The sequence below is a fragment of the Mastigoproctus giganteus genome, chromosome 8, assembly GCF_048544385.1.
Source record: "Mastigoproctus giganteus isolate SK-2022 chromosome 8, ASM4854438v1, whole genome shotgun sequence".
Lineage (NCBI taxonomy): Eukaryota > Metazoa > Arthropoda > Arachnida > Uropygi > Thelyphonidae > Mastigoproctus > Mastigoproctus giganteus.
Genome location: NC_143582.1, coordinates 207,459,584 through 207,483,958, shown reverse-complemented (window position 1 = coordinate 207,483,958; position 24,375 = coordinate 207,459,584). Strand labels below are relative to the sequence as shown.

General features: G+C 39.3%; 1 protein-coding gene across 1 annotated transcript in view; it reads left to right on the top strand.

Moving 5' to 3' along the window:
* Positions 1-7,171, top strand: part of LOC150082232 (uncharacterized) — a 1,008,282-nt gene extending 1,001,111 nt beyond the window's left edge. Inside the window, exons 156-159 of the mRNA XM_090379191.1 lie at positions 125-427; positions 3,287-3,441; positions 4,100-4,250; positions 6,518-7,171. Of these exons, the coding sequence (XP_090235317.1) occupies positions 125-427; positions 3,287-3,441; positions 4,100-4,250; positions 6,518-6,708 (800 nt within the window). The 3' untranslated portion in view covers positions 6,709-7,171. The remainder of the gene's footprint in view (positions 1-124; positions 428-3,286; positions 3,442-4,099; positions 4,251-6,517) is intronic.
* The last annotated feature ends 17,204 nt before the right edge of the window (positions 7,172-24,375 follow it).

Sequence of the window (24,375 nt, the reverse complement as noted above, 5' to 3'; positions counted from 1 at the left end):
TTTTAGGTGTCTGCGAAGCTTGAGTATATTTTATGTGTCTGAGAAGTTTAAGTATGTTTTAACTTATGTATGAGTGATTTAAATCTCTCTTGAGTACAAGGATCTGTTTTAAATATTTTTACAGCACCACCCTCCGCTCCTGTCGGCCCACTGACGGTGGTGAACATGACAAACAGGACCATAACTCTAAGTTGGAGAACTCCACTGTCCAGCGGTGGAGCAGAACTCACATCATACATAGTAGAGAAAAAGGAGGTGAGGAAAAGCTGGATCCGAGTGGTGACTTTGGATCCCCACATAACCACCTACACCGTTCAGAACCTTTCCTCCAAATACGAATATTTCTTCAGGGTGTTTGCCGAGAATCCTGCTGGCCTTAGTCCGCCACTGGAAACGGAGAAGCCAATTAGTCCAACTACCACAGCCAGTAAGTAAACCTATTATTACTTGCTATGCAGGTGTTGTTATTCAGTGTATGATATGTATGTCGCGTGTATGTTAATGTTGTTTCTTACACTTCTCTGTACAATTCACCCTCCTGCTTAGTTTCTTCTTAGCTAGAGTTCAAAAATTTCGGATAAGCTGAGTTCCAATTTAAGCTAGGAAATGATCAAGGATTTGGATCTGGCAGTTACTCTGATTTGTTGGACTTGAGAAAGTTGTTCTGAATTATCAGAAACAAGAATAATTTTATATCATCGGCATAAGAGCTGAGAGCTGTTGAAATACCGCGAAAAATATCTTGAGCTCCAGTAAACAGTATGGCTGAAATCACTCCACTCTACGGTGATCTTTTGTTGAGAGTATACTGGATCTGAAGATGCCAGAGACTTAAAATGGCGGAAATTACGCTAATGAAATTTCTACCTGTATTTAAATATTTCGTTAGGCTATGTAAGCAAAACGAAAACAGTTTGTAATAATTAAATTAAAAACAAATATACACAGTTTCATCGAACTTCTTACAGAATGCACTGTAGTATCTGCCTTGCACTTGTCGACATGCATCCATTCTCTTTGAAGAAATTCTACGAAGCACACTGTATGGTCTTAATGTTTCCAGTCTTATTCAGTAGAGACTTATTTGGATATTTATTGTTGAATGTCTCTTAACAATACAGAAATGATGTACTACCAACCTATATTTACAAATGAAAAACCTTTTGTGGCAATGGTAAATTGTGGGAGCGAAGTTGAAAAATATGTAATTAATGATATTAAAATTTCGCAAGATTATTTAATGAAAAAAACTTTCGAGCCTACAGACCAGTAAGGCTCCTGGAGTTGATGGAATATACCCTATAATCTTAAGAGAGGAGGCACGCGAGTGCATTGAGGCTAATTATGCGAGCATCACTAGACTCTGGGGAGATTCCCTTGGATTGGAAAAGTGCAAATGTATCTCCCATACATAAGGGTGGCTCTAAGAGTGAAGTTGGAAATTATCGATCTGTCAGTCTGAGTTCAGTAGTAGGGGAAATCATGGAGGCAATGATCAAGGGTGGAATTCAGGATCATTTGGATCGAATTAAATTCTCAAGGATACTCAGCATGGTTTTGTAAAGGGAAAATCATGTTTAACAAATCTGGTTCGCTATTTTGAAAGGGTCACTCACGAGGTGGATTTAGGGAATAATTTCGACATTGTTTATTTAGATTTCAGCAAAGCTTTTGACTCAGTCCCACATGAGCGGTTGCTTTATAAGCTGGAACAGGTTGGAATCACTGGGAAAATCCTTAGATGGATAGAAGGATGGCCTCAGGGCAGGAGGCAGGGGTTGTGATAAACAGCTATTCCTCAGATTGTGTTGATGTAAGAAGTGGGGTTCCCCAAGGATCAGTATTAGGACCACTGTTGTTTTTAATTTTCATAAACGACATCGATGAAGGGATAGAGGGCGTGATGTCTAAATTTGCAGATGATGTTAAAATTAATAGAGTAGTTAATGATCATTGTCAAGCTGAGCTTCTTCAGAGAGACTTATATAGACTTCAGGAATGGTCAGAAAAATGGCAGTTATGCTTTAATCCAACAAAGTGTAAGGAATTACACCTGAGAAAAAGTAATCTCAAAATAACTTATTCACTTAGTGGAATTCAACTAAACCCAGTACTGGAGGAAAGGGACTTGGGTGTTACAATACGGTCATACATGAAATTCTCTGAGCATTGTAGACAGGTTGCAAGGAAGGCCCATGGTGTCCTATCGATGATCTATCCAACTTTTGCAAGTAGTGATAGCGACGTGATAATCCCATTATATAAAGCTTATGTTAGACCACACTTGGAATACTGTGTTCAAGTATGGAGACCGCACCTAAAGAAAGACATCGAGCTTCTTCAAAGGGTGCAAAGACGGGTAACTCGCCTGGTGAGATCGGCAAAAGGGCGTCCTTATGAAGAAAGCCTTCGAATATGTGGGTTGCAGAGTTTGGAAACTAGACACCTTATAGTAGATTTGATTGAGGTGTTTAAGGCTCTGAGAGGCATCAGTAAAATGAATGAGGACGATATTTTCAAGATTATAAATGATGCTAGAACTAGGGGACATAAATTCAAGTTACGGGGGGAAACGTTTAGATTGGACTGCAGGAAGTTTTATTTTAGCCAGCGAGTTATAAATTACTGGAATAAGTTGCCTACATGGGGTGGTAGAGGCTGACAATTTGGGTAAATTCAAAGGTCATCTGGATAGTACCTTCGGGTGAGGGAAGCACATAGGATGATAGGTTTAATTTTCTTTTCTTTTATTAATCACTATTATTTATTTATTTATTATTATTTTTTTATCATTGTTTTTATTCGTTTTTTTTTTTTTTTTTTTTTTTTTGGCCGGTGCAGCATAAGCTATAGGCTTTCTTGCACCATGCGGCCATTGCTAATACTAATACTATGCAAGACAATGTTCCAAAACGAACGCATTTTCTTAGGGAAAACCCATATTACGCACCGCACCAATAAATAATGTAGTACTCCTCAAATACCGCTACTATCACAAGGAAACTGCTTTCTGTTATCTGTCTAAATATACCTTACTCCATATCCGATGACATCATATGCTCTGTTGCTACGGTTACTTCAATACAGACAAAGGTTGGGAACAAAATGACTTAATAATGAGGTGGATCTGAATATATTCGTGAAAGGTATTTTAGCATTGTCAGTATTTTAGCAGATCATTTATTGCCATTAATTTACAATAAGAACTTCTTTAACAAACTCTCTCTAGGTGCATTAAATTAATCTGTTAGGCCCTATCTAATATTAGATATTGTGTTACTTGCAGACCGACCCACGCCACCAACAGCTCCCCTAGAGATGAGGGCAACAGGGCCCAGCTCCATCATAATTGAATGGGGTAGACCAGAATCTGATGGTGGGGCACCATTATTGGGTTATACGGTTGCTATGAGGGACCTAAGGAGGATAATGTGGATGGAGGTAAGGACATATTTCAAACAAATTTATTTATTATAAGTTCTCGATTGCAGATAATAGACAATTCTGGAATAAGGGAGTGCATTATAATAATATTCTTCGCCTTTGTTAGATGATGATAATGGTAGTGGCGATATGAAGTTTGTTAGGCATGTGCTAATAAAATAAAATTATAAACACTCCTGGTTTCCTGTATAGAGCTTTCGATGTGAGTTTGTGGATAGCACAGTTGGTATACTCACCGGATGGAAAATACCGGAGTTCGAATCCCATCAATAGTGCGTGGAATTTTTATGGGTCTTTTTCACAACGTGGCCGAGTTAGTCGATCTCAGGCAAGGATCGCATAGTTTTTCCCTCCGGGAAACTCGAATTTTTCGTCCAGCAAACCAACCAAAAAACACTCGCAATTCCCATACATATTATATCCTAAGTTTCTGATGCGTCTAAAATCCTATAACTACAGCAACAACATTTGCACCCTTTGCCTATGATGTACCCTTAAAATAATGTCATAAAAATATATTGTAACGAAGTCATTTCAATTTGTCAACAATCTATAAGTGTATAATAAAAGCGAACTTGTCCCATCGAAACTATTATTAATAAAATGAATAAAAGACTCTCACTTGTTTCACGTATGGCATTGTTTCTTCCATCAGGTTGGTCAAGTGGATGCTGAAACTCAGAGGTTACAAATCCGGGACCTACACGAAGGACACGAATACATGATTCGTATCATGGCTAGAAACGAAGTGGGAACAAGCGATCCTTTAGAATCAGAGGAGCCTATAAAAGTCATCAGGCCACCAGGTGAGTAATACCCGTATAATACATCGTATACAAGTTTTCTGTACGCAACTAAGAATGTGTGTACTAACACGTAACTCCATGTGTATGTGTGTTTGAAGTGAAATATGTTGCTTGGTTTAATGTCGAATAACCAAAAAGTTAACGAAATAGCCTGGCACTATCGACATAATTCTATTTTTCCTTCTTTCTCAAAATGAAGCCCGAATACATATACACAGGAATGACTCAAAAAGTTCGCAATTTTGATCAATAAATATTCAATTATTAGTTTTAAATTTTGGAACGTATCTGCAATCTAAAGATTGTGTACCAGATTTTGTGACCTTCCTAATGTACCTTTTTCTTAAGGAGATGCGGAGAAAACTTTGATAAAGCTCCGATAACAACCAGCCCTATGAAGTTTTCATTTTCAGGTCCTTTCTTTACTTCCACTGCTTAAATGTCTACACTACGTTATGATATTACAAAAGAATGGGGATACTAAGGGAAAATACAAACGGCAATTCAGATTTTAATAATGCGGGCGGCCTTGTTTGATAAATAGTGGATAAAAAAAGGCATGTTAAAAGAACTCAGAAAAAGTCCTCATTCCTAAGAGACATGATCAGCCTTACATAAACAGAGATCATCGCCAGTAGTACAGTAAAAAGGACCCATACATTTTTTTACGGGTTCTTTCTCATTGTGGCCAAGTTAGTGGGTGTCGAGCAAAAACCGACTATACAATATAAGGTTTGTATGATATAACACGTTGGTGCCTCAAAACCTTTGCTACTTTAGCGAAAAAAAAAACGCCTAAACAATATAATATATAAAGTTAATATTTTAGTAGTCAAAATACGAACTTTTTTAACATCCCACCAGCAATAGGTACCCGAATTTTGATTTGTGTGCATATTTACCAAAAATATTAGCACACTCGCAATAAATCACAATTACAAGTTTGAATTGTGAACTCCTAATGACTTGAGCAATTTCTCAGCCATGAAAACCTAAATCACATAGATATTATATCACCACACATCAACAAGGATCAGGGATTTTGACCTCATTTAGAGTGCCCACTTTGAAACTCTTGGGTAATTGTTTAAATTAGTGACTTGCAAACAATCCTAACACGATGCTATCCGTGTTAACGTTTCTCCTCACCTATTTAAATACCACTGGCTGCATACATCCAGTATGCTGGACATACATACAAAGGTATATACAAAATACATGTTGACAAAGGTTACATCCACTGCTTGATCTTCCTTGTTTTCAAACAAGACCGAACATAAAGCACTGAGGTACCACATGAATCACTGCATATATGGAATATTCTGTTGGTGACCATTCCTTTTATCACTTAGTCAGTGGAGTTGGTTCCACAGAATATTTCAACTCCTACATCCGAAGAGCGATGATATCTTCGAAGATGACAATATCTTCCATGGTCCATCACATTTTTTCCTCTTTTGGAATCCCACAGATACTTTCGTATGACACAACACCAGCAGTTTACACCTTGTTTCCACGTTTGGCCAAGGGTCCAGTATTTTAACTCCTTTTGGACATCTGTCAGCTGATAGAATCATTATCACGACGTGGAGCATTTAAAATCGCCGATACAGGTGGACCTATGGGAAGTGTACCCGTTATGGGAAGAAACTTCGGTGCATAACCCCCCAGAAGGAAAGTTAATGCGCGCTAAACAAAGTAAGTGTTTTTATCTTTTGTTTCCATTCCAAGAAAGGTAAAGGTCACATGAACTAGAAACCAAGAACCCCTCTCGCTATTCAGCAATCCAATAGCGACAGCTCAAACATGTAACTGTCTGACACATCTGCTCGACATAACGTCTTTAATACAACACACTCTGACTTCTACAAACGTATACAGCCAACCAGCAGTGTGTTGCCAGGCCAGCATTAACTGCACGTGACTAACAAGTGTGGTCAATGTCTGAAAAGTGAGCATGTTAAAAGAATGTTGTTACTTCACCATTAATATTTTGTGCTCAGTTCATATAGTAATAGGAATTTTGATCCGTAAAAACTCTAAACGTATTGAGCGTAGAACGTAGTGTTTCTAAATATCTTTCTCCTCCTAAATATCTTTTCCTCCCTAATATCTCTCTTTCTCTCTATCAAGAGAAGTATCTCTGTCGTAGCCTGGAACAAATCTGTGAAAAGAGCGAATGGTGAAATTTAGAGTTTTTACGACTACGATAATTTATATGTTTATTCGGAAGTCCTCACCAAAACTTTCTGTGCTTTTTCCCTCAGGGTTCCTGGAAGCTCCACCAGAGATCGATGAACACACGGTATCTCTGAGTTTCAGCACAGAGACGTCATCGTCATGGATACGAGAAGCGAACGTCGAACCCCTTCTCCGGAGCTACACCAAACATGTCCTTATCGGAAGGAACGAATACTTCTTCCGGTTATGGCATTACGCAGAATCCATATTTAAATAACGTCATCCAGCCGCGGATATTTTTTCTACACCATTATTGTGATATTGAATTGAAATCTAGGCTAACAGATACCTTTATTTCCGAAGAATACGACACTACGAGCGTGGTTCCACAAGACGACTCTAATATACTGAAGTCCTGTTGTCCTAGATTTTGATTCCGCTGCCTGCCACGTGTATGTGATGCGGGTGGCACTCTGACTGTATATTATTTATTATGTAAAGACATTTCCAGACGTGATCTACTTTCCTTGAAGTGAACTGCTGCAATGTCCCTGTTGAACATTTTTTCACCTTGGATTATGTTCTAATTAATTATGTATATTCTTGCCCCCCCCCAATCGACTCAGTGTCTGTCGCCCTGAGCCCCATGTGCCATAGAAATGCGATTCTACAATTGTAGACCTAAGAAATAAATATTGGCTTTATACGTCTTTGCACAATAAACTCTACATAAAAGCCTATCGTCTGCTCTTGTGTTGATTTTCCACAGTCTGTTGGCTTTTTTTCTTCACGTGACCTTTACCATTCTAATTATAGGTTAAATGATGGATAATATTCACTTTTATATTAAACGATATTACCGTTTTATATTTAATATTTTAAACGAACGTAATTAATGTAGTATCTATTGAATTCCATGAGGATGAAGCCAACGATTTCTGTTACCAGCAGAAAAATAACCATATTTACTCTTGTGATTCAACGTTGGGTCAGAGCAGTAAAAACTCCAAAAATTGCACACAAAAACATGATAATTTCGAAATTGCAATAATTCTCAATAATCACACACACACGCGCACATATACATACACCTGGTATAGTAAAGTGCATAAACAAAATTTTGAATTTGCTAATGCAGCACAAATATTGAAAGTAATGAAATAAAAATTTTGTTTACAATAGAAATACTGAAAGTAATATTATATAATACAAATCATAATAAAGTATTTTAAACTAAAAGAACTAAATAAAAAAGGATATTTCTGAATATTAAATACTATATAAATGAGACCATTTAAAAAATTTCGAAATTACCTCATTCGATAATCATAATAATGGCACTTTCGTTACCATTGGCAACTGCTGCGTTGTTTTTTCGTAAAGGAAAGGGATTACTGTGCTTTAAACATAAATTTGTCTTAAAGAGAGAACTTTATATATAAAATGATATAAACTTAAAGGGAACCATTCCAAATTTAAAATAATGATAATAAAACTTCCTGACAACTGTAAATCGAAGAAATAAATAATGGCTTTATGCACCTTTTCGGAATAAACTTTACACAAACAACTGTCGTCTGTTCGTGTGATCAGAAAGCGACACCTGTGTATGTGCTTTACAAATGAAAAACACCTTAAAAATAATTAAATAATAGACAAATAAACAGAAATTTATTTATAGGTTAAAAAAATTAAACAAAAGCATACATGAAAGAAGAAAAAAAATTGGTTTCTGACATACTCAAAGATGGCAAATTATAATTTAAAATCCATTGAGTTATTCATGAAACTAACGGATAATAAGAATAAGTTTTTGCTGATTAAAAGATAGTAGGAAATGAAGAAATACATTAGGGGCGAATTAATCGACGGCAATCGCATAAATAAAAAATACTTCAGAGGGGTTCCAGCAATTGTGAACTTGAACAACGCAAATGGTAGAGATTAATAAACTACTTTTAGGAAACAAAGCCAATAAATTTGTTAAGGAAACAAGCAAAAAATACAGAACTCCAAGTTGGTATTCCACGAACAAGACCGCAGCAATTTAAAGCGAATTGTACGTCAGAATAGAAGGTATAGTGTGCAGCAAATAACTGAAAAAATTAATTTACACGAAGAAAGAGCTATTTCCAACCGAACTATATGATGGGAGTTGAAGAATCTTGGCTTTGCTAGTCCTGTGCCTATACGAAAGCTAATTCTTTCCATAAAAAATCAAAAGATTCGACTAGAGTGGTGTGCCAACGCTAATGCTGTGTACAGCGGAAAAAGATCATGTGGTCTGAAAAGTATCGACTAATAATTTTATTCACCAATGATAGGGTGAAAGCGTGGCGTGAACCTCATGAAGCCATGCATCGAGTCTGCCTCGTGTACATCACTCAAGCGGCTGGAGGTGGTATCGTGGTATTCGGCATGTTCTGTTGGTAAAGGCTGGATCAGCTCATACCGTTATAAGATCGTGTTAACTCTAATTAATATCTTTCTGTCGTATCGGAACACCTTCTCCGTGAAATTCTTCATTTTTACCCGGATTGCGATTGATTATTTCAAGACAACGCAGCTCACCACTGTGCAAAAATTCTATCTAGTTGGTTCAAGGAACATCCCCATGATTTCTAACGTCTATCTTGGCTGCTTAATTCACTAGATCTGAATTCGATTGAGAATATCTGGGATTATGTTGGAAAGGGCAGTTCGACTTCGCAATTATCTACCGACCACAGTACAGCAGCTGACAAATATCCTGATCGAAAAATGGTCAAACCGGGAGCCAGACTCCCTCAGATACCTTGTGAAGCCAATTCCATGACGTGTACGTAAAATTCAAGCAAAACGTAACTTAGTAGATATTGAATAAGGTTTCTAAATTTTTGACCAGTTCAGTTTAGTTACGTATAAAATTGGTCATTGTCAGTATTTTAAATTGATTAAAAATTCATCTTTTGAAAACGATAGTCATCTGCATATTCACTATAAAAATAGACAAGCAGTAGAGAAGTAAATAGATAGATGTTAAAACTTCGAAATCATAAAATAGCTAATGTCGTTTTTGTCTTTTCGAAATAAGAAAAGTAAGTGGACTGTTTCCCGTCCTATTGATATTCTCATAAATTTGAAAATATCAAAATAGCATTAGCTATTTTGTAATTTAAAGGTTCTAACTTCATCTGCCTACCTCAACCAACTTAATTTCTACTGTTTCAGGGAATTGTCACTAAGTCCATCTGCTATCCGACGAATGGTCAGTAAATCCAGAAAGGGGCTGTCATAGCAGTTTCTTATAACAAAAAAAATTCTTATACCTCGTCTTTTACCTAGTAACGTTCATGATTCCTTAAAAGAGGAGTGGAGCAGAATACCAGCAGCTTTTTTTTAAAACGGAAATTATTAGTTTTTTAGGGCGCATTTAAGCAATCATTCCGGTCAAATGTGGACCAACATGTACTAATTTCTTCAAATGAATACATGTTTTGTTCCTAACTACAAGTGTCCCATGCATTTCTTTAAAAAGAAGATAGATATCATCAGTTAAACGACAGATTAACCATGCCATTTGTTTAATAGCAGTGCAATACCAAGGCAACTCGTAGTAAAAGTAAAGTTAATTCCACTGTAGGCATTAATATCACTGCATCTGCTAGGTAGTCTAAACTTTGCCAGCCAAAAAAATGCAGGAGATAGCATTTTCACTGTAGACCGTGAAAATGATTCTCACGTAAGGTATTCGGAGTTTGATTCAATTTAGCTATCCTACAAAAAGTAATGAGTTCCTCTGTATCTGCAGGAAATTGAGCGTGACTAAGAAATATGGATTTATATTTTGGGTTATAAAAGTAATCAGCAGGTAGCTCGGAAGATTTTTCCCCGAACAGCTGCAATCCAAAAGCTTCTGATAACAGAAACAAATGCACACTGTTCATTGGCATTGTGCAAGGCACATCGAAATTGAAATGTGGACAAGCTGCTCTTTGGTGCGACGTGTCATGGTCCATTGGCTCTCAATGTATGGAACTATGGAGTCCATTTCCTACACTAATGTTCTGGACATTTCTATGTGTCCTACATTTGTGAAAATTTCATGGAAACGGACCTTACGCCTTCCAACACGACAAAGCTCTATTCCACAAAGCATGGATTTTGAAGCCAAGGTTTTAAGATAATGATAGGAACATTAGCACAGAGCTCCAACCTAAAAAAAAACTGAATATCTTGGGACGAACTGAAATGCAGAATTAGGACAAAGCCAAAAGTTAGTAAAGTTCATGAATCCTTAAAATAGGGGTGGCGCACAATACTACCAGCTTTTTAACGGAAATTGTTAATCTTCCAGGACGCATTTAAGCAGTCATTACGTTCAAAGGTGGACCAACAGGTACTATTTCTTCAAATGAATACATATTTCATTCTTAATTACAGGTGTCCCATGACATTTGGTGGGGCAATACATGTCCAAAGAAAGTAATAATTTACTATTCGTTTAAAGTAATTCAAGAACATCCACAAGAAGAACATTTTGCAAATTACGACTAAGACGAACAAACCTTTTACACTCCTTAACTGAAAGGCCAGTAACTTCAGTTCTGAAGGGTTTTTTTTGTATGTATTCGTGACCATTTTACACGGTCGAGCCAATGAATACGATTGACCTAACTTAGAGAACTTGCATTGACTGTAAAGGTACTAAGAAATGCGCAATTCTAACAACCAACGTTGATGAAAAAGAAATGATATTCTACTTTTCCTGTATTTCCCAACAAAATATGATCCTCAGTCCATTTATAATCAGTGATATCATTTCAATCAAGGCGTATGAAGTTTTTAGAAATTATAGTTAAAGACAAGGGGCAATTGAGATTTAAAAATTCTATCTCCTTTTTAAAACAATGCATCGATTCTGTAATTTTAAGATGCAAGAGTGGTGAATGTCATACTGTTCTCAAATCTGAGACGGAAACAATTTACAAATCACTTGTTTTCATAAATAGCAAGGCAGTCTGATTTAGTATGAACTTGTTATCCAGTAACTTGTTAACTCACGTCTTCATTCTGCCTATGCTTGACTATGGATTGCCAATCTGGAACCCTTACAGAAAGAACAAAATACTAGGATAGTGTGATACGGCAGATCGCATACAGTAGTGTGTGATCTGCGTGTTTATATGTACTTGAAAGCTACTTTCCCTTTTCTTCTAATCAAAATAATAGCTAATTATTAACTGCTAATTAATTTCACATTCATTCACTGTTATCTGGTTGAGATGTTTAAGGCTTTGAATCAATTGAGTGAGCTGAATGTGAATGGCATTCTTCCTCTTGCTGAGCCCACACACATGAGGGAGCATAAAATTCAGTTGAAGAAGGATGTGTAGGATAAATGTGCGGAAGTTAGCCTTCAACCAGCTGGTGGTTGATTGTTGGAACAGACTTCCATCTATTATTGTGCAAAGTTTGACTAAATTCAAGGAAAAACTAGACAAATTCTTGAAGGATATGGATGGGTGAAGCGTGTAGTGTTTTTTTTTTTTTTGCGAGGGGGCTTCTATATAAGCTTCTTTCTTGCATCATTTTTCAATAACACAACACTGAAAGGACAGAATTAATTCATGGGATACCTGGTTCCTGGTCAACGCGACGCTGTCACCCATCTCGCTAGTGAACGAACCCACCGCTTGGCAGATATATAGGTACACTGCATTCACGTAGACAGTAATTCCATATCAGTATGAATAAAGTCCTGAGTTAACCAACTTTGAAAGAAGAATGATAGTGGGCGCCCGACGCATGGATTACTCTATCGCGGAGGTGGTACATAAATTGCACTATCCCCCGTTCGACAGTATCAAGAGTGTATCAGGAATACGCCATTTCCGGAATAACATCTCATCGTCGACAGCGCTGTGGGCGAAGAAAGGTGGTGGATGAACGTGGACGACGACGTCTGTCTCGCATTGTTTCAGCCAACCGGAGAGCGACAGTGGTACAAATCACCGCCGACTTCAACGAGGGATGTGCCAGAAACATCTCCACCAAGACCATCAGGCGATCATTAGCCGCAATAGGTTATGGAAGCCGCCGACCCACCAGAGTCCCATTGCTAACACGACAACACAGGACTCTTCGGCTCAACTGGGCGAAAGAACATGGCACTGGACCTTGGATGACTGGAGACAGGTATCCTTGTCCGATTAGTCCCGTTTCCAGTTATTTCGAGCGGACGGTAGGGTGCGTATCTGGCGGAAACCTCACGAAGCTATGCACCCGTCATGTCAACAAGGAACTGTTCAGGCAGGTGGACGGTCGGTAATGATCTGGGGCATGTTCAACTAGCACACGTTTGGACCTCTGGTACGTCTAGACGCATCTCTGAACGGTTCATGTTATATGTCCATCCTTACAGACCATCTGCATCCGTTCATGGTCATCGTGCACCCACAGAACAGTGGTGACTAGAACAGGTACGTCTGGTACGTCTAGACGCATCTCTGAACGGTTCATGTTATATGTCCATCCTTACAGACCATCTGCATCCGTTCATGGTCATCGTGCACCCACAGGGTAATGGACTCTTCCAGAAGGACAATGCACCTCCCCACAGAACAGTGGTGACTAGAACAGGGTTCGAAGAGCATTCCGCAGATTTTACCACCATGGAATGGCCTCCCCATTCACCAGACATGAACGCTGTGGAACATCTTTGGGATGCTATGGAAAGGTCTGTTCGAGCTTTGGATCCTCCATCTAGGAATGCGACGGAATTATGTACAGCGAATCCTCAGTGAATATTCTCTTAGGCAAGTAAAGCCATGTTACAACTGTATATCATCTCTTAAAATTGATATTACTTTGTTGGTTTCCTAGTTTTTTTGATGGATGGAAAACTCAAATATTCGGGAGAACTACGCATGCAATTCTAGTCCCAGATCGCGTAACATGTCACAGATGAAAATACCCCTAAAACTATTGAGTTCCGATTGGAAATATACTATCCTGCCGAAACTATTCAGATACGACAATAAGAAACCACAAGTGTAAATGTAGTCTCCGATTCTTCTTGCAGAACATCGGAATTTTTCAGAGTTCTGTCTGGAGTATTCGACAATAACACAAATCCTGTATTAATGCTTGTTTTTCACCATTTTAGGTAGCTTTAGTTGTTGTTCTGACTTGCGATGGGAAACAAGCTGTCCTGTTGTCCCCAGAATTCCACAGTAAGATTGCAGTAGCTATTGATTCCCACATTTCTGAGGCTTAGAGGAGTGGAGGTTAGATGATTGCTCATTGTTTCTCCCATATATCTGGGGTTCTTTGACAAAAGTTAATTGTTGTTTAGCTATCCATCTGAAACAGGCGACATGGTATCCGACGATTGAGCCTCTCAGAAAACTCTGTAAGCATATTACCTCGACTTATTCTGATAGCTGTATACTATTTCCTGAAAGCTTTTAAACCTGTTCCTGTTTTCCATGTATCTCTTTCCCACCGTTCACACTGTTAAGAGGGGAGTCTATTTCTTTTCGCAGGGTAGTATATTTCTCAACTCGGTCAGTGGCAGAAATCGCACTAGTTCTTTCCCACTTAGCTCTTGTCACAGAGTAGGAAAGCTCTGCACATTGTTCATGTCCCAGTAACTAACAATAAATTTTTCTTATCCGAATTATTATCTCAGTCTGATGTAATCTGAGTTATCGCTTGAGTCAGTGAATTATTTGGGATGTGGGAAGTTGAACAGCACGATTAGCATATTTATAGCCGGATATACACGCATTTATTAAATGTAAGCTGAGTATACGCAAACAGACTTCACGAAAAGGATATAAAGACATGATCTATCCCCTCCTATCTTATACATTTCTTATCTCATGTTTATAAATGAAGAAGCAAAACCAAGATATCCTAATTAGACCAGATGCAATCAGCAACAGCAGTGCTAATTGCAGATGCCCAGATTGCGTAAGTAGAGACATTTCTCAAACTGAGTTATGCAGCCAGTCGTATTTCACAGCGTTATGCGTGAAATAAATAATAAACCTGAGAATAAATTACTTCTACGGTTACGTCTGGCCACAGTGAGGTCCTTGTAGTGAGAAAAAAAAGGACCAGGGTTTCTACTGAAGTTTTTCTCTCCCTGCTTCCTCTCGTTAGTAAAAATGAAAATAAAACATACGCACAGAAATTGTACCCAAACAGGAAACAAGTCCACATCCCCAACTAATTGTAACTGATACCCAGAACTGGTAATCCCCTCTCCACAAAGGGCCTTCTATCATACAATCGCTACTAGAAAGACTTAAAATAGGGAAGATGGAAATTACAAAAAAACAAAAACTGAGACGGAGGGAGGAAGATTGTTTATACTGTTCATCGTGAACTTTTGTGAATGGCAAAGAATATTTGCGTTATCTGGAAATTTAAATTGTACAGGGACGAAGAACTAACAGGTGCTGAAAACATAGTGGCAAAAATGCCGAGGCAAAAGGAACTGGTAAATATTACAGCGTGTAATATTTACCAGTTCCTTTGAAATTGTTACCAGATCATTGAAATTGTTCCAACCAGAAAAAATGGATGGATTTACAGTAAAATTTAATATTTAATATTAATATTAGTCATACAGCGCAAGGAAGTCCAAGAAATTTGTTGTACCCGTCAAAAAAAAAAATAAAATAAGATAATAATAAAACAGACTAACTATTCTATCCCCTCCTTACGTAGATATATCTGTCCAACTGACCTTTTACATTCGTGGGCAGCACAGTTGGTAGAATCGCATCCTCCCCACACCAGGTGGAAAAGACCTGTTTGAGTCCAGTAGATGACGTGAGGAACTTTTATGGTCATTTTCCACAACGTGGCTGTCTTAGTCGGTCTCAGGCGAGGACAGCGTGGTTTTTTCTCCCGGAAACTAGTGTTTTTTTGTCCAGCAAATAGAAAATCGACCACAGAACACACAACCGCCCATGGCAGCATGTTAATTGCTTATTCCAGTAATTAACAACTCCCTGGCTATTTACTTGTGACGAATCTGGATATAAAGGATTAGCATGCCAAGCTGATCGGAGAATGTCCAGTTACATGTCTATTATTTCCCCCTTGACGTAGGGCTCTAAAAGTGCTATTAACATGTGTGTAAACGTTAGTAAGCAAAGAGAACGGTAAGCGAATGGCCGTCTAAGAGTGTGTCATCCCATAAACACACGTAAAGCGACGTTATGTACAGCTGACAGAATTTGAAAGAGGTCGAATCATTGGGTTGCAAAAACTGGACAGTCAACGCGGTAACTGGCGATTCGTATGGGTCGTGATGCCCGAACGGTTGAATGCTGCTGGCAACAATGAATACAGGAATGTATCGGACACTTCGGGCTCTGGCTCTTTGTCATCAGAAAAACGGCAGAATGAGAGGATTGATGGATCCACCAATTAGCGACATGAAACGCATCCGTACGATCAGCCGAATTTCCAGCATCGTAACACCATTCCTGTCTGTGCCTGTGCCGAGTATAATGATTATCAGACAACTGCGAGAAGTGGAGCTGAATCGTTACACCAACTGCCTCTAACTCCATTCCATCGACGTCAACGTTTGCGTTGGTGAAGGGAGAAAACTTCTGGGGAACTAGAATTATATTGTGCTATATACATGGTATGGAGATTCGTCATTTACAACAGCCGTTCACCTCAGGTCGTTATTGATGGTACTATTCTGATATCAATGCTTTTGCTCGTTCTATGCTCCGACCCAAACACTATTTTCCAGCAGCACAATGCCTGCCCACATACGGCTCCAAAATCGCGACAGTGCCTACATGATATGGATATGCTTCCTTGGCTTCCCTGTTCACCAGATCTGTCGTCTATCGTACCCATTCGAGATATGATGGCACGCTCACTAACCCCACCGTCTCAGCTCCTACTGCTGTTGCCAAACTCAGAGAACAAGTGCAAGAAGCATAGTTCAATGTTCACTAAGATGACATTTGTCATCTTTTCAACTCACTGCCGCGACGTGTCTATGCTGTTCATGGAAACCATGCTTCGTATCAGTGTGCACCGTCTACATTGATATCTCTCACTTCACGACACAATGAATTTCGTGCGGTTCATCCAAGCTGAGCTCAAAGCGTGCCCCCTTTTAGGTAGGGCAATGCCAATGACGAACAGTGTACTATCAAATCAAATGTACTGTATTCTTACGCACTGTGTTAATCATGCGATATTTAACACAGTCACTGTGTCAATGATGTAGAGGGCGTTATAGTAGTACACGGTATTGAATTGAACTACAGAATACATATCGTTGAGTTTCAAGGAAATGTTACATAGAGAAGAGCTCAGCGAATTCAGACCCGAAGTAAGAGTTGGGTGCTGCAGTGTTTTACAATGTGATAATCATACATCAACCTTCACAACCCTTCGTGCGATTCTACACTTCAGTTCACACCATGGAGCTCACAAATATTAGGTCCTCGCGGGAACCACGGTGCATATAGGCATTGACCTCACTACACCAGGTAGAAAACACTAGTTCGAATCCAGTCAATGAGACGAAGAATTTTTCACAACATGGCTGAATTAGCTGGTTTCAGGTGAAGATTGCATGCTTTTTTCAACTTCGGTTTTTCAGAAAAACTTCGGTTTTTCAGAAAAACTTCGGTTTTTCTGAAAAAGAAAAAAAATAAGGCCTAGGAAACAGGTAAAAAGAACACACGCGATTTACAAACATAATACATACCGCGAATAGGATCTAAGTTAGTGATTCGCCTAAAATTCCTCCAACAATAACAACAATACAAATCTTAACCAAGATTAGTGCCAGTCCGACGTTCTGAAAAAAAAAAAAAAAAATTGTCATTATCTGTATTACCGGAATACCTCATCCAACCATTGTATTCTGTCCATAAATATAAGCTGGATCATGTTGGGATTATTAAAATAAATTCTAAGATGGATTGCTGGGTGGCCGCAGGAAAGAAGGCAGAGGGCTGTGATTAATGGATATTGTTCAGATTGGTGTAAATTCAGAAGTGTGGTCCCCCAGGATCGGTTCTTGGACCACTGCTGTTTCTCATTTTCATAAAAGACATCGACGATGGACAGAAGGCTTTATGTCAAAATTTGCAGACAAAGTAACGATTGGTACAGTAGTTAATGATCAGTATCTAGCAGCGCTTCTTCAGGATGATATTAACAGGCTGCAAGGATGGTCAGAAAAGTGACAGCTAAGTTTTAATGCAGCAAAATGCAAGGTCTTATTACACTTGGAAAATAGCAACCCCAAAATTGATTACACACTTGGTGGGGTTGAATTAAAAACAGTAGAAGAAAGGGATCCGGGAGTTATAATACGGGCAGATATTAAGTTTTCTGAGCGGTGTAAGCAGGCAGCCAGGAAAACCCACGGTGTCCTATCGATGATTTATTGAACGTTATCCTGTAGCGATAGGGAGGTCATAATCCCACTGTATAAGGCAATCGTAAGACCACATTTGGAGTACTGTGTTCAGGTATGGAGACCTCTTTTTAAAAAAAAGACATTTAGCTTCTTGAAAGGATTCAAAGGCCGGCAACTCGAATGGGGAGATCGGCAGAATGACTCCGATTATGTGGGCACAGAGCTTGGCAACCAGGCATCTCAGAGGTGACCCGATTGAGGTTTATAAGGCTCTGAGAGGGTTAAGTAAAACGAATGAAGGCAGAATATTCACTGTTATAGAGAATTCCAGAACTAGTGGACATAATTAAAATTAAGAGGAAAAAAGTTTAGAGTAGATTGGTGGAAGTTTTCTTTCAGCCAGCGAGTCGTTGATTGATGGAACAATGTGCCTTCCCAAGTAGCTGAGACTGACAGTTTGAATAAATTCAAAAGTCAACTGGATGGTTGACCTAAGTGAAGGGGAAAGCAAATAATTTCCATTTTCTTATGTACTCGTTCGTTGTTTTTTTTTTTTTTTTTTTTTTGTTCTGGCCGGTGCAGCTAATACTGTACTAGTACTACTACTAAATTGGTGTCTTCTGGTCGATTTTCCTGTTTCGTTGGACTAAAAGCCCGAGTTTCCGATAGAAAAAACCTTGCTGTCCTCGCTTGAGACCCACTAACTCAGCCACTATGTGAAAAAAGCTAATAACAGTTTCTCGCGTCATTGAAGGGATTGTGAGATTGTTTTTTGTTTGTAGGGTTTTAGGTGCATCAGCGACTAAGGCCATATTGCGCCGTATGTATTGTCTGGAAATTGCGTGTGTTCTGTGGCCGATTTGCTGTATTCTGCTTGAAAGACCCGAGTTCCAGGAGGAAAAACCATGCTACCCTGAATTGAGATCGACTGTCTCAGCCACGTTGTGAAAAAGATCCATAAAAATTTCTCGTATTATTGAAGGGCTTCCAATTCAGGTCTTAGCCACCGTGTCTGGGGAGGACAGCAATCAGCTGTGAGAAGAAAAGTCATTATAACCATTGTGCTGCCGTGAGGACACAGTTCTGAAGCAAAGCAGTGTTTTGGGCTATCACTGATCCTTAATCGTCATGTAGCAGAAAAAAAAACATTATTTTTTTTTCATTGGTGTTGTCCTTCAATGAGAATGGTCCTTTTTTACACCGGTCATTTCTGTTTTGTTTTGTTTTTTTTTTAGAACGTGGCCGAGTAAGTCGATCTCAATTGGGGGTTGCATTGTTTTTTTTGTTTTTGTTTTTTATCTTCCAAAAACTCGATCTTTTTGTCTAGCAAACTGACCAAAGAATACTTGCAATTACAGACAAAATATCCGGACGCCTCACAGCCTTAATTTCTTTGGTTGCTTAACACACCCTAATAGTTCGAATTGTTGATGCTTTCAGCATTTCTGGATAGTTATTTATTCATCTGAATCAAATCCAGAATTTCTGGGGAGGAAAGGGAATTCCAACTCTTCTTAGATTCCCCTGTTATATTCTGAGATAAACTTTGTCAAGGAATGAAAAAAGCCTATAAAATTTCCATCCGTGTTGATGGCATTCGAATCCGTGCACAGTATGGAGGGATCATAAACTCTATTCTACTGGCAAGGATTGGCATAATAATCGAGTTGTGGTACTGTAGTGTGTACTTTTATAGCCAACACTTAAAATCCTTTATAGAATCCTGTGTTGCGTCTTCATATTGCCTGCATATGCTCATATTTGGATAAATATCGAGGTATACACAAGGACAAACTTCAAAATCCAGGAATTAGATTCACCAGGTCTAAATCTAGTTAAATCCCGCTCAAATCGAAGTCTGGAAAAATTCTTAAAGGGGTGGGGGGGGGGGCTTAATAGAGCTGTAGTTGACCTATCTAAGAGGAAGAAAGTAGGGACCAATGATTATTCACGGTGTTTCAGCGCACACAACATACAAATCGATCCTCTGTAGAAATGGGAGTCTTATCAGGAAGGCCAAAATATTCAGAGTTCCTTACTATAACACTTGTTGTTACGGGTCATTAACTATACCTTCATCTTGATGAATTATTATATCGAAGATTTTAAATAAAAAAATATTCTTTATTTGTCCTACCATACTAAATAAGGTGTTACAATGGTGAGTGACAAATTCCCTTCACGGCAGTAAATGCCAGTAAGTCATAAAGTCAGCCCAGTAGAGCGTTTCATATCAGTACCAAGTTTGATTGAAGTTAACACTTCACCAGGAGCAATTCTGCTATTAATCAATTTATAGATCAGTCCCCATGGATCTCTGTTACCCACTAACAATATTTTCCCATGATTCCCTTTTATGTCGATACATTTCTTGGTGATAATGTCTACGAGCTAGTTTGTATCTAGTCTGCAAAACAGTAACCTCCAATAAACTGCGATTCCTCCTCCTTTTGGCCTTTTCAAAATCGCGTCTAGATGTACGGGTAAGTGATTTTAAGTTTGTCAAATGCGAAGACCACCAGCGTACATGATAGGGTTTCCTCTTCTTAAACTGCAATACTGTTATCACAAGCTCGAAGGATTGAATCTTGAACAAACTTGGCCAGCTGCGCAGCATCCATCGTCTCCAGTTCAATAGGATCCAAAGAAGATAGTTTGAACTTGAATGAATCCTCAAACGAATTCCACCGGGCCAATTTTGTTTGATATCTAGCCAAGTCCTTATCATCACTCCTGATTAGAATAATTTTATCACCAAAGGAGAAAGTGATAGCATTGTGGTCACTAGTGGACCAAACATAATGTACTGTCCATCCAGTAATACAAGAAGCAATAGTAAGAGAGGCCAGCGAGACATCAATATACGAGGAGCCACGTGAAGTAACACAAGTAGGGTGGTGTCCATATGAATTTAAAATCTGCTGTCGATATGATAAAATCAAATCTTCTAATAATTCACCTTTGTCATCTGTCCGAGGACTGTTCCAATAAACCGAGTTAGAGTTTGCATCCATAAGAAAGAGTACGTTTTTACCCCGCAAAGTCTGGATGGCCATTTCAAGATAGTCTATGAAGGGTTGTATCGAATCCTGGTATTGAGAACACTGGCAGTACAAGGATATTACGTAAAGCTGTCCAAAAGAACCTTCAATCGAAGCGCAGGCAGCATTCCAGTGCACAATTTGGCAATCCGGGTAACAACAAAAGAAGGATTGACAATAGGCACTACAGACCAAATCCACTTTATGGTGTTTCCATAGTTCCAACAATAGCTGGATCAGAAGAAACAATTCTAAATCTCAGGGGTAGGCCTTTGACGACACCTTTGTAGGAATAAGGTTCCTGTAGTGCAAGAACCTGAATGTCATTATCCAGAACGATGGGAGTCAAGTCAATGAAGACTGAGATCGACCGCATACAGTTCAGTTGAAGGAATTTAATGGTAGAAAAATTATTGGTACCAATAGTGTTTGGAGAAACAGGTGTACTATTCATAGGCTGTTTTTGCTCTTACTACTTCTAGCGCTTTGAGGTACTCTTGACACTTCGGATCTCGATACGAGTGAGCACAATTCCGCTTTCGTCTTTTACAACTGGGACATTCAGGCGGCTTCTCTTTATTGAGACAATCGTTGAGGTTATGTTCGGTTGTACCACAGTGTCCACAGGTTTGCTAGCTGCTGTTGAGTACAGACACGAGCTGAATGACTATAGGCTAGGCACTTAAAGCACCTTAGCACGATGGTATAATCTTTGACGGCATGGGACGTCCAACCCAGGTAGACTCTATGTGAGGAGAGAAGAAATCACCTGATTTATCCAGAGACCTCAAATTTTTTAGCAAAAGTTTATGCTAGACTTATTATGTTTTGGGCGGGTGGAGAACCTTGGTCTAATCATTTGTTTGACTTCATCAAAGGAGATGCCCATATTCTTAAGATTTTTAAAGTACAGGTCATCAATAACGTCTTCAATTTTGGTATCCTTATGAATATCATAAATGGCTACTGTAGAGCCGAGTTTCCTTGGGGTCTCAGTTCTTAAAACACTGTCCTGCAGTTTGGGGAGGAAAGGGAATTCAACTCTTGTTAGATTCCCCTGTTATATTCCGAGATAAACTTAGTCAAGGAATGAAAAAAGCCTATAAAATTTCCATCCGTGTTGATGGTATTCGAATCCGCGCACAGTATGGAGGAATCGCAAACTCTATTCTACTGGGAAGGGTTGACACAATAAACGAGTTGTGGTACTGTAGTGTGTACTTTCATAGCCAACCCTTACAATCCTTTATAAAATCCTGTGTTGCGTGTTCATATTGCTTGCATATGCTCATATTTGGATAAATATCGAGGTATACACAAGGACAACTTTCAAAATCCCGTTGAAATCAAAGCCTGGAACAATTCTTAAAGAGAGGGGGGGAGCTCAATGGAGCTGTAGTTAACCTATCTAAGAGGGAGAATGTAGGTACCAATGATTATTCGGTGTTTCAGCGCACCCAACATGCAAATCGATCCATGAACGCAAACTTATACAAATAACGCTATGTGAACTATATGGAGTGGAACACCATGAGCAGGAACCTTATGACCAAAGTGGTGTATGTGCCAAGAAACTCCTAAACCACAGCAAAACAAGAAGTTAGTTAATTTACGCAGTGGGTTTCATTTCAGGCGAATTCAATTTCTCCTTTGTTAAATTAATTGAATTTTTGATCTTTTACTGTAATTAATAGAAATGAAAAGTAAACATGGATATCATCTTATCAACTAATTACTTAGCCATTTAATTTAATTACAAGTGTATATTTATTCCTTTTCTCCCATATACTTTTAAGTCTCTTTTCTTTCAATATATATATATATATACACTCAATGATAACTGAATCATGACCATGTACCTAATACCGCGTTGGCCCACCATTCACCCGGATAACGTCCGCTATTCGCAGAGGCATTGACTCCACTAGATGTCTGAAGACATCTGTAGGGATCTGCAGCCATGGTGTCTGCAAGGCTTTCCACAGTGTCAGAATAGATGACGGATGCGTGTCCATACGCCTCACTTCCTGTTCCAAAACATCTCGCAGGTGTTCAACTGGATTGAGGTCAAGCGAATTTGGAGGAAAATCAAGATGGATGATATCTTCACTGTGTTCCTCGAACCACTCGTGCACAGTGCAGACCGATGACGCGAAGCATTATCATCTTGGAAGACCATTTCTGTCCGGGAAAAAATACAATATAGCAAGGTGTTGTTGTTGTGTAATAGGGTTTTAGGAGTATCAGCGACCAAAGCCATAATGTTCTGTGTATACTTCGGTAAATTGTGTGTGTGTTCTGTGGCCGATTTTCTGTTTTCCGGATGAAAAACCTGAGTTTCCAGGAGGACAAATCATGCTACCCTCAATTGAGACCAACTAACTCAATCACGTTGTGAAAGGGCCCATAAAATTCCTCACATCATCGACGTGATTCGAACTCAAGTCTTTTCCACACAGTGTGGAGAGGACGACGATCCTACCAACTGTGCTACCCACGATGGCTGGCAGGGTGCACATGATCTGCTAAGAACTCCTGGTAGACCTCACCAGTGAAACGCTGGTCCATACGCATCAGGGGTCATAGTTCTTGCCAACAAAACATACTCCATATTAAACAACAACCGCCACCTGCCTGGCTAGTGTGCAACGTGGACGATGGGTCCATGGACTAGTGTTGCTTGCGCCACACACGAAGGCGTACGTCTGCGTGTTGCATAGTATTTAGGGCCAGGCGCCACCGGTGGTTTCCCACATCTGCGCCGTATGTACTCTGTCATAGAATGCAGAACTACTGCAAAAGCCAGGAAAAAGTGCCTGAGCTTTCTGGACGAAGACCAAGTAAAAAAAATAAATAAACGAGGGAAAAGAGTGGGGAAGATAGTACAAATGGTGGAGTCAAAGTAGGCAAAAGGAGGAGGATGATGTCAACTGTCGCACAGTTGATATTGCAATACAATATAAGGAATGCAAGAACAATATCCCTTCCCAAATGACGATGCGCCGCACGCTCAGATGTATGGAGTTCCACAGTAGACGATCTAAGCCGCTGTTCATCGTCTACGGCGAATGCTGTGCCGTCAACAACAGGCTGGTTGGACAGTGAAGGACCGTAAACGAGTGTGCTGGTCGGATGAATCTAAATATCTGGTTCAACAAGCTGACGGACGCCTTCCTGTGTCGCGCAAGCAACATGAATCTATGGCCCATCCTGAACGGTGTCCACTATCCAGGCAGGTAGCGGTGGTTGCTTAATATGGGGCTTATTTTGCTGCAAGAACTAGGACTCCTGGTGCATATGAACTAACGTTTCACTAGGGAAGTCTACTGGCGGTTCTTAGGAGACCACGTGCTTCCTGCCATGTTGCATTTTTACCCAGACAGAAAAGGAATCTTCCAAGACGATAATGCGCAGTGTCATCTGATCCGCACTGTGAACGAGTAGTTCGATATCAGTGAAGATATACCCATCTCGATTAGCCTCTAAATTCGCCTAACATGAATCC